Source organism: Columba livia, chromosome 13 (genome assembly GCF_036013475.1).
Source record: "Columba livia isolate bColLiv1 breed racing homer chromosome 13, bColLiv1.pat.W.v2, whole genome shotgun sequence".
NCBI classification, from domain to species: Eukaryota; Metazoa; Chordata; class Aves; order Columbiformes; family Columbidae; genus Columba; species Columba livia.
Genome location: NC_088614.1, coordinates 11693090 through 11708242, shown reverse-complemented (window position 1 = coordinate 11708242; position 15153 = coordinate 11693090). Strand labels below are relative to the sequence as shown.

The window sequence follows — 15153 nt, the reverse complement described above, 5'->3', positions numbered from 1 at the left end:
CTGAGGTCAGAGGTGGAATTGTTAGTGCTTTTATGTACTCGTTAAACATCTCAAGAATAGTTTGAGTGCAGAGCTGAGCCAGTTCTGGGCTGGGGAGGTGGATCAAGTAGCTTTTTAAGGTTGTGTCTCCCCAGTTTTGTCCCTGTAATGCTATGGAAAGGTGTGGGAAATATACACATACTCTACACTCACATTAAAACAATTGTGTCCAGTTTAAGTATTTCAAAGACTGAGTCTGCATGTGGTAGAATCTGTTTGAAAACGTACCTGAGCATCCTCTGACAAGCTTTAGTGATATTGCCGCATTGCTGGGATTGGAATTAGTGCTGTGGCACAACTGGGTTCTTAGTGGTGCCTTTAACAGTCTGCAGGGGTGATCGAAGCAGGTTCTTGTTACTGCTGTAATCCCTTAGATGAAATTACTCTATTTTGGTGCCTCAGAATCGAAGTATCAGCTGATTTTGATTCTGCCAGCTTGCTGCAAATGCAGGTGAATCAATTAATTTTCTTCTTTGCAAGTTAACAGCCCCTTCCAAGTCATGATGCTGGAATGAAGGGTCATTAAGGTAAAAAGAACTATGACATTATTGAATGCTACTGTTAGAGTCATAGAAAACAACAGTTTTTCTTCTGCGACGGGGATGGTACTAAATGCGCTGTGCTGAGATCGTTTCTTTCCCTGCAGGATTATTTCCACCAGCTCACCTGCATCACAGAAAGGGAAAAGTTTATTGTGCCAATCAGAGCTATAGGTGCTCGAGCTATTCTGGACTTCCCGGACCAGCTGAACTTCTCTGTTTGTCCGGTCAAGTACAGCACCCAGAAAACTCTGCTGGTTCGCAACATCGGTAATCGGGAGGCCCGCTACAGCATCAGCACTCAGAGGTAAAGGAGCTCAACATCTTGTTTGTGCAACATGCTTTTGTGTGATTGATATAGTTGATAAGCAGTAACAAAAAGGAAGCAGAGCATCTGAGCTGCTGTATTGCAGCCATAGCTGGAAATGGGCAGGACATGTGAGTTTTGCAGTTGCTGACAGTATTTTAAGCGTGGTGTGACCTTTGATATAATTCTGCAAGCTGCAGTGAAGTTTTACACTGCAGTGGGGTCTCCAGCACAGCATCGTGCAAGACCAATGCTGTTAGTTTGAAAGAACAACTCTAGGAAGGCAATGTGACTGCCCTTGGGCTGTGTAGGATACTGCGTGGCAGGTGACAGCTCCAGAAGCTCAGGTCAGGTGGACCAAATGCAGTGTTAGGAAATGGACAGTTAAGAGCTGGCCAAAGAGATATTTAAGAATTTATCAGGAGCCTTGTCTGTATTAGTAAGTGCAATTGGAGATTGGAGATCAAAGCCCTGACAATAACACTGGGTGGTCCAGGAGCTTTATTTTTCCAATAGGTTTGGTCTGGTCCCTAGAACCATGTATTCTGAGCTCTTAAATGGAGATGAGCAAGACACTGGCTTCAAAACTGCATTACAGCCCTAAATCAGAGTGCTCATGAGGGCACAGGCAAAAGATGCAGCAAATATCTGGTGCATGACTTGGGAGCCTTTTCTACTAGAGCTTTGTCTCTCAGATTTCCTGGAGAGTGCTAGGATGTGTTAGTATCTAGCTTGCAACCTCCTGGTTGTAAGTACCTTCTGAAATGGTTACGTACCACTGTCAGTCAAATGCATGCATTCTCTGAGGGGCCACATGCACATGATGGTCCCCTAATCAAGTGCCTGGTGTCAATTGTGTTGCAGACAGCCTGTGCTCTTCCTTTTGGTGTTGTGAGACTGTCACCAGTTTTCCAGTTTGCTGAACTGCCTTTTTGACACTGCATCTGCAAGGAAAGTGGTTCAGTTGGCTGGTAATTCAGAGTTGGCTGGTCCCAGAGGTCTTGGTGTAGGAGCTGAGGTCAAGAATGCAGCAACGATCTGCTGTCTGACAACCTGAGTTGCTTCAGTTTCTTCCCCAAGAAAACAGGCCTCAAAAGAAGTCTTCTTACCTTTCTCCTGTGAACTGTAGGGTCCAATAGAAGCTTCCACTAAAGCCTGGCAAAGCTATTTAAGCAGACTGCTCCTTTTCACTTTGGAAAATACATAGGCTGGAACTTGTGAATCACTGTACAGATTTCCTCTGGGATTTCCAGATCTACTTGTCACCACCAAAATAATACCTAGTAAATGTCTAGTATCTTTTTACAAAATGTTTACCAACTATTGAGTGATACAGTGTATGTTGAATCTCGTTTGATATGGATTTTAAGAGTTTCTGAACTTCAGCAACCAAATATTTGCCCTGATTTGCAAGAAAAAAAATGGGAAGCATTACAAAAGTTTTATTTCAAACTATAAAATACAATTCTGAATAAATGGATTGCATGTGTATGGCGATCAAAAGCTGATATGATTTCCTTTGTCAGCTGAGGGCATCTGTCATCTCTTCCATTTCATTATGAATTTTTGAAAGCCAGTTTGAAATTTCAAACAGGTGATTTATATCTTTGAATATAAGCAGCATTTTATTCTAATTAAGTTGGCCCCACTTTCATTCAGATTTCTTTTGGATTACTGTGAAGTTCCTGTATTTCTTTTGTAAAGAAAGGGAGCTGATGCCTGCTGGCAGTAAGCAAGATGTAAATGCCGAAATATATAATTATGAAATTGCTTACAAATCTAGTGTGGATCTCTTTCCAAAAAGCAATAATAGGCTAGATCTCTGCAGGTACTGGTCTCCTAAATTGATGTGGCTGGATGAGTTTATACAAGCTGGCGATTGTGAGGTATCATCGGGATATCTAGACCTTTGAAAGTTTAGATGTACAAAGTGAACATCCAAATGGCCATAGTTAAAAAGCATATCAGAAGTAAACAAGCTATTAAAAAACCCCTCCAAACCTTGTGTTTACTCTCTTTCAGGAGCAGTAGTGATTCATTAAAAGCATAGATCTAACAGGACCAGAATTATCTTAAAGAGTAGCTCACAATTAATGGATAAAAGGCCGAAGTTTAGCCACCCAGTTTCATCTCTTGGCAGTGGTTTGCATTTCATGTCAGGGATGTCTCCTTAGCATCTCCTCTTATCTGTAGGCTGCAGGGAACAGCTTAGTGATGGTGACTGAAATTCAAGTGAGTTAAATTTAACTGTGGAGCTTGTATCTTTGGGTCTTGAAGAACCAGGTCTATGTGAGGGATAATGAGCTCCTGCTACAGCAGTAACAGAGTTGTCTTGTGGGTACAGCATGGGATGGGATGTAGGAGATAGCAACTGAGCACAAATCAGACTCAGTACTGAGAACTGAGTCCTGAAGTAGGTTGGATCCTTTCCTTCTGATAATTTGAGAAGATGAAGTCTTCTTACTCGGGCATCCCCAGGAGTGTTGTTCCCATCCCAGCCATCTGAGGTCAGGACTATGTAGACACGGGGTAGGACTAGGAAGGTGATGAGATGGGAGGTAGTGCTGACGTGTTGCCAGGAATCTGTTCTTAACTAGCAGCTTTTCTGTTCTAGCAGTGTTTCTGGGGAAAAAAAATGGTCTCTTCCACACTAGGCAGTGGTCCTGCCTGCAGCAGTCTTGGCATAACCATCAGTGCAGATACAGAACCATGTCGAGCAATTCAGTTGAGGCTGGTGGTGCCTTGTTTTCCCTCCTCTTTCAAAAGTCTTGGGTCCAGCGTGTAAACAGTACAAGCCCAGTGCTTCTCCATTAGAGTCAGCAGCAATGTTCTCACTAGTTGTAATGGGAACAGGTCAGGCCCTTAATTGCAGCAATATCTCCTTAATGAGCAGAAACTCCAGCAATTTCATCAGCTGTCACTATTTACATGAACAAAGTTCAGCTTGTGCATGGCTCCAGTTTTCTCATTATTTTTGTGTGTGCATTGCATTCTCTAATCATGGTAAAACTCTCCACAACGTCTTTTTAGGGTGACAAATTGACCACCAGCAAAGCACTAAAAAAATAACTTCTGTTTTCGAAGTTGGGCTGTACAAGAGCCACAAAGCCCAGCTGCTGTTGTGCAGAAGCATGTTTCACCTGACTTATCCTGAAGCATTGAAGTACTGAGTTTCGTCTTATCAGCCAAGAGCTGTTTACCTGATGACAGATCATAATTGGTCATATTAAATCCAAAATAACACCAAATATGGGATACTCCTTTTGTGTCTTGTTTCCCTGTCATAGTATCACTCTAATCTGCATTTGCACTCATTCAGATTTTTCTGATTGTTCTTTTTCCTCTAAAGAGCAGCTTTCAATGAAATGCTGATAAAACATGCCTTTCCTAGACTAAATCAGTGTGTTTTCAAGGTAAAAAATGAATTCTGCAAATTAAACCATAACAATTCTCTGGTCTTCGAGACAGACTTTTGTTGTCCCAGTCTGATTTCTAGGCTGTAATCTCATTGGAACAGGTATTGCCTTGACATTTGCATCTCTTGAGGTGAGGTTTATAGGTGGCAGGAAAAGACAGATTCCTGAGGAAGTCAGTGTCGAGTTGTGCATGCAAATAGCTCTTAACCACCTCTGTGCTATTGAAAACCCCTTTTCTGGCTCTATTGCTGCCAGTCAGACTCTTGAGCCTCACTGCAGAGAACTGGATGCAGAGTATGAGGGAGATGAGGTGATTTTTATACCACAGGATCTTCTGAGGGCTGGATCTCTTCAGAAGTGAAAGTCGACAGCTCTGTTTCTGATCCTGTATGTTTTGATTTTCTTCTACTGTCTTGTGGTTTGTTTGCTGCTTGCTTGCACAAGTGAGCTAAACTGGACTGCAAAAGGAATATAGTCCTCAATTCTCCCACAAAAGTCCTGATATCTCTCTCTGTGTTGCAGCCCTTTCTCTGTCGATCCCTCCATCGGGACTCTTGGGATTGGGGACACTATGCAAGTCACAGTGGAGTTTCACCCGCTGAAGACCGGGGATCATTCCAGATCCCTGATAGTTCACTATGACACAGGTAAGTGCTGGGCACTGCATGGTGCACAATCTATGTCCTTCAAAACAGAACCCTTTGTAAGCAGAATAATATTACTTGCTTTGCAAACTACTTCTAAGTCTTTGCTTTTGAAACCTCTGCGTGCTTAGAAGTGAAGGGCAAAGGCTGAGTCTGTCCTTGTTCTGTATGTCCTGTGTTGCTGTGTGCTCCACCCAGCACCCCTGGTGACAGTCATCTGCCATCATTCACCACTGTCCCAGCCACCTGAATTCCTTGGTGTACCTCCCCTGTCCCAGCTTTATCTCAAGTAAAAGTGAAAAACAGTTGGTGAGATTTTTAAAAACGGTTAGGGGATTGTTAAAGTAGATCCCATCCAAGAGGAATGAGTTTTTGGCATCCTGTTTTGCTGGGAGTTGCTGAGTAGGAGAGATAACGATTCTTCATTGCATTGTGTGTATGCATATGTGAAGCTTTATTCCCAGAAAACGCTATGTTTGAAGTGTAACATGGGAAGCACACATCTGTCACTCTCCAATGTGTGCTGTCTCTTACACAGCTCTGTCCCACATATTCTTCTCCATTGTCTTGCCACAAACCCTTTTTCCTATGTTGCCATCTGCATCCCACACTTCACAGCATCAGGACTTGAGGTCTCTTGGGATTTGGCAACAAGCGCTTGCTGCCTCCTGAGATAGGTGTAAAATTCATACCAGGGTGTGAGGAAACCAAGGTCAGGCCGCAGAAATAGCTTTGTAAGTCACTTTAAGTGGGAAAAGCTCAAGGAAAAAATGTGATGTTAAAATACTTCTGTCAGCCTTGGTTCAGCAGAGGTATCTTGTGATGCTGAATGAGACACTTTCTCAGTTGCACAAATGCTTTTGGTGTATATTTTCTTTTACCTGAGAGAGGTTTGTTTTGGTCCTGGAAAGCATGATATTCTTACCTAGGTGCTACTGTGATGCTTTAGCATAGCAATGAGCATCCTAGGTGTCTTGCGTGTGTAGAAGTTGTAGAAATGCTCCTCTATCTTCTAAATGCTCTTTGTAGCCTAATGAGTTATCACAGCTTTGTGTAATACTTGTCAGTTAGTTACATATTGGCAGTGAGTGGTTGATGATCACTCTGAGAAGCTCATGGGTTTGGATAACACTTTCTTGAAAGAACTACTGAATAGAGAAGCACAAAGAGTGCCTCATTTGTATGTACGTGGAGAATCTATAGGATAAAATTCAGAGGGCTAGTTCTTTCTCCATGGCAAATCAGTATAACACTAGAGATTAGGGCTGTAGGGTTTATACTTTCTGAATGAGAAGACTGAGTGAATAATCAGGCCCTGGATCTCATGGCTTGCTTTGAAAAGCTGAATCTTGTTCTTGCTGGACTGAAACACCTGGTTCCTCCATGGTTAATATTTGCAAAAGCAGTTTCCATGGATAGGCTACAGGGATCAAATAACCTGCTGGCTCTGAGATGGGTGACCTCCCAGGAACATGTGCAGCTAACTGGGAGGTGAACCCAGGATTCATTCCTGCCTGTCAGTACAACACTGTGATTATTTTTAAATAAACCACAGATTAAGGAGAGCAAGGGAATAATTAAGGGATTATCTCTCTAGCTTTGAAGCATACGAATAGGTAAAAGGCTGCTGAGATTAATTGCTAAAGTGAAACTAAAGCATTTAATCAATCAGTCCTAAAAGCTGCTTATTACAGGTGTAGAACAGAGCACTAAACAATGTTTCCCAACCTTGCATGGCAAGCCCTGGCTAATTTGTCCTGCACTGAGTCGGACTCCCTGTGACTCGCATACAAAAAGCAGCTGTGTTGCTCTTCCAGAGCTGCCAACAGACTTTGTTATGAAACAGAAGTGCTAAGAGCAAAAGAGCAGTTTAGGATTTTGGGTGGCATTTTCCTGGCTTTACTCTATATCTCTATTGACTTGCTCAGCTCACAAGTGGCAGTTAATTCTCAATGAATCATGCTGCTGTCAGTGTAACTTGCACAGGATCAGGTGCATGTTACTGCGGTTGAATTTTTGCTGAAGTTGGGTCAAATCTGTCCCTGGCATTGCTTAAGCAAACACAGAAGCCTGGTGCTGAGCACACATACTGATTTGGAAAGAGTTCTGTGTTCAGGATCACTTGTATGTCTGGTTGGTGGCTTAGCCTTTCCCAGATGATTTTTTCCCCATGCGGATGAGGGAAGGTAAGTTTGTGGAGTTAAGTCTCACTTCAAACAAGTCAGTATTCATGAAGCTCAGATATTCTCTTAGCTCTCAAGTGAGATGCCCAAGCTGGTTGCCCTGAGTGCTACTGTTTGTACATCAAACCCAGTTTGCAGTTAAAACACTCATTGCAACCTGACCATATATCACAAATTTGCTGTGGGAGCGTGAGCTTTGCTCAGGGACACTTGGTTAAGGAGATGTGTGACGGCTTCCCAGAGCTGTGCTGGAGCTGAGAAACAAACTCATCAGTCCTGTAGCACCCAGAAACAATAACAGCTACAGCAGATGCTCCATGCAAGTAAAGGTGGCTACTGGAGACAGGACATGCTGAAGAAATGCTGGGAGTTTTGGAAGGAGAATGACTTCTCTGCTCAGAGCTCCTTAAACCCTGACTTACATTAGACTTCAGTCTCGAAGTGTGATATGTTGGGTGGTCTTCAAGGTGTAAGGGCCAGATTTTCTGCTTGTGGGTTCCTGCGGTGCCCATGGGACTCTGTGACAAGGGCTACAACGTGCTTCTAAGACTGGGAGATCTGCTGTGCGGCACTGGAAGTCCTCCCTACAGGGTTTTTTCCCATCGGTTGCTGCATCCCTTGGGATCCCTTTGTCAGTACAGGAGACTTCAGTAATTAGCAAAGCCCCACTGAGCTTGTGCATGCTTAACAGACACTATATATTGAGATGCTTTTATTGCTGTCAGTAATAAGGGTAATTATACAGATTGTTTTCCTTCAGTGGCTCTGTGAGGCTATAATACAGAAGCGAAAGCCTGGGGGCAGGATCTCACCCTCTTTGAGGGGAGAGATCAGAGCCAGTACTCGTATGTGAATTTTAGCAGACAGCATAACTAAGAGCCAGCCCTCAAGCAGTAATGTCTGCTCTATTACTGTCCTGTCTCCCCTTGGTGCAGAGCTCCAGAAAGCAGCTTCCCCAGAAGAGATGTAGCCTGTGGCTCCAGACTAGTTCTTAGTGTTTTCAGTCTTGCTGGAAGCCTCCAGCCTCATGCTAAAAGCCGGCTGAGGAACCATCTGGGTGTTTGGCAGATTAATACCCTGTTTTCCCTCAACTTCCTACACAATTTACGGGAGGGCTGACAGTTCCTGAGCAGGAGCTTTTCTAAAGCAAATATCAGTGTGTTTGCTGTGGATCAGAGACCTAGGCTCAGAGCATCCTCTGTGGCTCTGCAAGCCCAGGGCAAGGCAGAGCTCAGCCTCAGCTCCTTAATTAATTACTCCAAAGGCAGGTAGAAGATGTGGGCAGGTAGAAGACAGTTTCTGCCTCCAGCTTCATAGCTGTCAATCAGATTGGATTAATTTTCCTGCATTGGTTTAGTTACTGTCCTTGTAGGAAGTGGGTAAAGTAATGCCTCCCCTCCTGAGCCCGAGGGAGCAAAGCTTGCTCTCTGCCAAATTCAGGTTGTTCCTATTTGGGAGAAGAGAGCAGCTAAATGTTTCTCCAGTGCAGCACACTCCAAATGCAGAGGTGGTGTGGAGCTGAGCCTTGCCCTGCCCAGGATCAGGGCAGGGTCTGGCTGTCTTATTCCCCTGCCTTTGAGCTTTGCTGGCTCACCCTGAAAGTATTGGGTCCCCAGGGTTGTTTCCTCCCTCCCCTTGCTGCTTGCTTTTGATGTGAGGCAGAACATCAGCCTCATATTACATAGTATTAGGCTGCAGCTTTGGAGGAGGAAACCCTGACCTGAGATGTCCCTCCAGTCTCTCCTGTGGTCCTCTTCAGTCCTGCAGATTGGCCAACAGCCACGTACTTAGGCTGTGCTGAGGGCATTGCTGCAGGGGCTTTTGGCACCAAAGAACTACCATGTTGTGCAGTTTGGGTTGAGCAGTATCTGCCTCTGTGGACTTTGTCTGTGACTGTTAGCCCTGTTGGTGTCTGCAGCAAGATTAGCACATCTATGATCTTCCCCTTTAAGCCAGCACAAATGTTTGTAGGATAGATGTGATTTCCTTGGGGCAATGTAAGAAGAAAAAAGAGTTTAAAAATTCCTGGGTACATCTTGAGGTGAATAGGAATCGCTGTACTTAGTGTGGCAGCGATGCTCAGGGTTTCAGGGGGGTATCAGAGGTGAATCCAGGTCTTCTACCCTACACAGGATGCCCTGACCCACTGCCCTGAGATGCCTCTGCCCTTCTTGGTCTAACCACAGACAACAGCTCTTCTGAGCTGCAGCAGCCTCTGGAGCCATGAGTGATAACTGCCAGCTGGAGAAAACACTGACGTTTAATTTCAAATGGGGAAAATGAGGCATGAGATCACTGGAAAAATTAAGGCATATTTTAAAAACTACTAATTAGGGAGCTGGTGGTGGAGCTCTTTAGTCACCCATGGAATGACAGCGAGTTTGAAGTGATGTATTAGAGCCATTTGGGTTTGGTGAAGATGATGGGTAACTGCAGAACCGGGTGTGCTTGACTGGCAGCAGGGGAAGCGAAGCCTTTGCATCTTGGCAGTGGGGATAAACTCTCCTAGAGGCTGCATCACATGCAAAGAGGACAGGGGGAGTCGCCAGCTGTGTTAGTGACTGTTCAGCTCCTGACTGGATCTGCATGGGGCTGTCAGCTGGGAATGTAAACATATTGGGATGCTGAATCCCTTTCTTTAGGTTAACTTGATGTTGGTTTTAGCTGAATCAGCTTACTTTGGCAGATGAGGCCACCCATGCAAGGGCTTGGCAGTGTTAGTGATTCCCTGTACACATGCAGGAAACTCATTAAATCCCAGCCCTGGTTGTTTATTGCTCTTTGAGGCTGAAAAAGTGACTGTAGCAGGAATGTGCCAGCACCTCTGCAAATCTCAGCTACCCACAAGGATAAAGCATCTGAGAAAAGATTAATATCTGTGATATTAATCTGTTTGTGTAGACTTTGGAGAAAACATGCACCTTTGCATCGCTCTGTTCTCTTTCCTTTAAGAACCCCCTTTCTACCAAAGGTCTCGTCATCTGTCTTGCAAGGCTGGCATTGCAATCAATGGCTTCCAGGAACTGGTTTGAAAATGAAATGAAAATCCTATTGATTTAGTCTCTAGATCAAGCCTTTTCCTTTCTCTTTTTTTCGTCTTTGTAAATCCACTGATAGATGTGGATAGGCAGCAGGGTTTAACTGAGGTTTAGCCCTCATTGTGTTGCATTTTATGTTCCTGGGATCACTCAAGTTGCTGAGTGCTCTCAATTTGTACTGACTTCAGCTCGAATGGAGGTGGAATGAAGGAGACTCAATACTTCCATGAGCAAACTTGCTCCCTTGTTAGATAGTTATCTGAGTCCTTCTTGTGCAGGATACCAGGGTAGGAATAGCAAAACCATTTTCTGGTTCTAATCTTAGTCTTGTGCGAGTGTTTAGCAGGGCTCTGATGTTGCTATGAGTAGCGTTAAGTTACTATTGAGCTAAATTTGTGGCTACAGACCCTGAGCTTCTGTGGCCACCGTTGTGTGCCATTGCTATTCATGATTGTAGTGTTCATGCAATTCTCCATTCCTTCAACATAAGGCAGATTTATAGAGGCTTCTTACAAGTGCTAAGAGGTGGGGATATCTGCTTCCTATGAAGCAGCTGCCTCTTTTGCCTCTGAAGCTTCACTATAGTGTGTTAAGTGATGTATTCTTTTTAATTTGTGTTTAGTGGTGGTGAGTGGTTAGAAACATACTTTATTCTGTGAGTTTTCAAATAAGATCTTGTTTCTTGTGTCATCTTAAGGTGTAAGCCGGAATCTGATTCTGCAACTATTCAAGAGGTTTCTTTAGCTTTTCCTTGGACTCTAAGGCATTTAAAAACTTTGCTAAGGGATTTTTTTCTTTGTGCTGGTTGTAGGTGGTGAGTGCAGATTGGGCTTTTCTTTCTTCACTCATGAGAATTCCCAGCATTGTGTCTGGTTTATGACTTATGTTCTTGTATGTCTGCTTCAGAATGAGCGGAGGGAGGCATATATTGTAGGCAAAAAAGGTGTAAATAGGTGCTTGTGCAATTACATGTTGACTTGGCATTGTAACAGTAGCAGTTCTGCAACAGACTGAGGATTGGTAACTAATTTATACAACTGATTGGTTATAGGCTTTTGTAGTCTAAATCAATGAGATTGATGGGTAGTCTAATTGGTCTCCCAAATGTTCATGTCAAAACAGCTAATAAGTGACAACTGTTTGTTTTCCCTCTCTGTAGAACTGTTTGTAATAGTGATTTTTTTTTTTTTACAGTGCTTTAGATAAGCTTGTTCTGCTTCTTGCGGACAGAGTATGGCCTTTGTTTGCTCTCAAGGGTCTTGTGTTTCAAGACAGATGGTCTGTCACTTTGAGGGTAGAAGAAGGAGAATGAAGTATGTGCTTCATTTGCTTGAGGTTTTTTTGCACAGCTTTATAGTCCCACAACTATGTAACACCCTTCCTGACAAAACCCTGCTGAAGCCTCACATGGAGTTCACTCCATGAGCACTGACTGGGGTGTGTATACTAGGAGGGTCATTTGAAAGCTAAAAAAACCTCTCCTTTTGGCTGTTTTTTTTCATCCGCAGGTATGCACAGAAACTGACTTCCACGTGACTGCACATATCCCATTTTTAGCACGTGAAAGATTTCTGGAAGGATGTGGTTTTCATCTCTTGTTTCAGGTCATCCTCAACTGCAGTTTGTCTGCCCTATTATCAGTAGAAATCACTAACATGTTCTTCAGTGTTGTTAACTCTGGATGCGTTTCAGGGCAGAACTGACCATTCATTAGCCTCCTTTCCTTGTGGATCAATCAGCATCTGCTGAGAAGCAAAAGAACAGCTTGAAGGGTTATTGATTTATAAAGTGGTATATTGGGCATGTCTTTGCCAGGCAATCAGAATGAAAGTTCCTGCACTATTTTCTGAAAAGCAATGTTTCAGCCAGTCAGGTACCTCAGTGCATCATTATTCCAGTAGCAATAATGATTAAAAATAGCCTGCGGCATCCTGGATATGCAGCAGCACAACCTTTCATCATCTGATGGTTTCATTGTCCTTTTCAATATATTCTGCGAGGCTCCTTCACGCTGGGCAGAACAAAGGCTCTGTGCTGGCTCCCGGATATTCCTGTGTCACAGTATTTCATCCTATAACAAGGCAAACAGATCTTCTTGAGCATGGTGCAGGGAAGGTAATGGGGAGTACTTTGGGTGCCCCATTACAGAAGGATGCACAACTATGAACCTGATTGAAAATAAGGTGACTTATAATGTGCAGGAAAGCTGTCTGAAGAGCCTGTAACCTGTCCCATAGACTGCTGCTGGCTGGTTGTTGTTTTCTACCGCTCTCTTCCTTCCCATCTATTACCTTATGGTTCCTTGTATTGTCTTTGGAGTAGAGACTCTCCTCTTGCAATGTGTGACAGGGACTCAGTGGGGGGTTTGCTGAGGCTGGAGACTTCGGGCTGTTAAGAGCAACAATTGTGGCAGTAGTAATGATTAGAGTGCCCTGATCTTTGTTGTAGCCTGGGAATGATTCTTTAGAAACATCACTGTTAGCAGCAACAGTTATTTAGTGGTGAGGTTTATAAACAAGCTGCTCTTAGGGCTGGAGTAAATAATGTGATGATTTAAGTGTCTGAAGGTAGCTTGTGAACGCTGCCTTGAAGAAACACTTAAAAACACTGTTGCTGCTACATGTTTTGCTGTAGTGCTGGAAATCCAAGCGTGGGGTCTGACAGGTGGCAGTTCACAGGCTGGTGAAGCCCCAGCGCACCTCCTGGGTGATGCCACTGATGCTCCTGACTCTGATCCAGCTGTGGCTCTGCGGGAGGTGCAGCAAAAAGCATCTGGTGGGGAGGGCCGGATGCAGCTGTAGGTGACTCCTCTAGCTGGTCAGGGGTCACTTAGCCTGGTTACTCCTGTGGTGAAGTGGTAATGGCAGTCCTTGGCATGCTGGGTGAAAAACAAGAATGGGAAGCAGTTGGATATGACAGTAGCATGAGCAAAAGTATTACTTATCACAGATTGATGTGGAAGTACAATAACACTCCTTAGAGTGAAGAGCTCTTCTTTCACTGCTTGCTTGTATTTTCACTGACAAAGCAGCAGGACTTGTCTCTCTTCAGTTGTGTTCATAGAAAAGATGAGAGCAAGGGACAGTCTTTTGACAAACTGGGCAAATGAAATTAAACTTGCTTTCCACGCTCCCCAAATAGTCCAAATTTGGCACTCATGCACCCGGAAGATCTTAAATCCAAATTCAGCAAAGAGGGAGCGACAGGGAGAAAGGAAGAATACCTCTCAGTGAAGACAAAATGCAGCAGAGTGCTATCTTGTTTCTATTCAGTCTAATCAATCTGGCTACCAGTTTCCTAGTATTTAAAGCAGAAATCAATGCAGGAAAGTACCAGCTGTTGAATACTAGCAAACCATTCTTCATAAACCCCCAAATTTGTTTTGAAATCTTATTCAAAGGTTTGCTCATCCATTCATTGAGCTATACTTCCAGGCTAAACAAGATTTGTCTTTCTATTAGAAAACAATTTGTGCTGCTTTGAAAACCATTCTCTTGCCACCAGGCTGATCATGTAGTATTAGAAGAATTCAGAAGGGTGTTTTAGCTCTTCTGTAGATTTCCTCTTTTTCTCTTTTTCCTGCCCAGCAGCCCCCACAGAGGTTGACTCAAAGATAGATTTCATTCTACTAGGTTATGAAAAGTTATCATGATGTGTTCAGATACATCCATAGTTGTGCAGATGGGTCCTGGAATAGAGTACGGTGGGGTTTCTGCTGTGTCAAAGAGTATCATTCAGGGGTGCACAACCCAAAGCATCTGCTCTACTGCTGTACAAAAATGTCTAGCTTTTATTTTCAAGTTCAGGTCTTGTTTTGATTGGGTTGCGAAGGGGGAGTATGTCCTGCCACTGGTGGGAAATGTATCAGAAGTGTGTAAGAATGAGAGAATTGACAGCCTGTAATAAGATCGTGTTGTGTAAATAATGATAGGGCAGATATGTTCCAATTCAGTAAATGTGCTTTCATGACAGCAAAGCATCCCAAACTACACACCGTGGACATTACCCTGTCAAGTGAAATACCTAGTGCTACATCACTGTTATAGTACAGTTATATTTTTTAAACTTATATATTAAACAACCAAGAGTCTTAAATGAAATGTCACATCTAATTTAGCACCCAAGACATGAAGTCTGCAGCTGCCCTTGGCCGACCCTGACAGCTCCGCTCTCAGTGTCGGTTCATCTGCCTGGCAGACAGCTCTACGCCGGCATCTCTCCATGCTCTACTGTACCCAGCAATTTCTGGGTTTATATGTTCAGCAAGACGTCAAATACTTCTCTTTGTGGTCGAAAGCGCTCCAGCAGACCCTCTGGCCTTCAAGAGAGTCCTGCAGCCAGGAGCGTGAGGCTGCCTGCATCCCCAGCTCCAGGAGAGCAGCTATAAGGGATGCTCAGTAAAGCGTGTAGAAACAGGCAGCGCATATGCTTTTTCTGCCCTGGGGGCTCTGGTGTCAGTGTTTTTTCTGTGCTGGAGGCTTTATTCTCATCTTTGTCTAATAGCTTCTGATGGTTTCATCTTCCAAGAATTTGTCCGGTTGCTCTCTGGATTTATAGCTGTTAGCATCTGCAGCAGCCAATGGCAGTGTGTTACAAAGGAAGGAGTATTCTCTGCAGAAGTATTACTACTGTTGTGTAATTTCTTACTAATAAAACCATTTTGGGCCCTTGGGTTCCTGTTCTGTGGCAAATCATGATGATTTTTTTACCTTATTCACATTTCCCAGACCATTCATCCTGCGATGGCCTGTCACTTCGCTTCTTCCTCTGAACCTCCCTGTTCTGCCTGCATGTCCCCAGGCGCCTTTGTTTGTCAGCAACAGGGAATCAGGAGAGAGATGACACTGGTGGTGTGTCTGCAGGAGACCCTGGGTGAGCTGTGACCCACATGGGACTCCTCAAAGTCGCCTGGACAGCTCGGATGCAGAATTCCCTCTGACCTGAGTAGGATGGCAACCCAAAGGCCACCTGGGCACACCTGAAAAAT

At 43.9% G+C, this 15153-nt stretch overlaps 1 protein-coding gene across 14 annotated transcripts in view; it reads left to right on the top strand.

The window, feature by feature from the left end:
- Positions 1–15153, top strand: part of HYDIN (HYDIN axonemal central pair apparatus protein) — a 167087-nt gene that overhangs the window by 43122 nt on the left and 108812 nt on the right. For all 14 annotated transcript variants that reach the window (XR_010465959.1, XR_010465960.1, XR_010465961.1 and 11 more), the window contains 2 exons: positions 686–885; positions 4824–4948. Coding sequence is in view for 11 of the 14 variants with exons in the window: in XM_065028958.1 (XP_064885030.1) it covers positions 686–885; positions 4824–4948 (325 nt within the window). In the remaining 3 variants the exon portion in view is untranslated. The remainder of the gene's footprint in view (positions 1–685; positions 886–4823; positions 4949–15153) is intronic.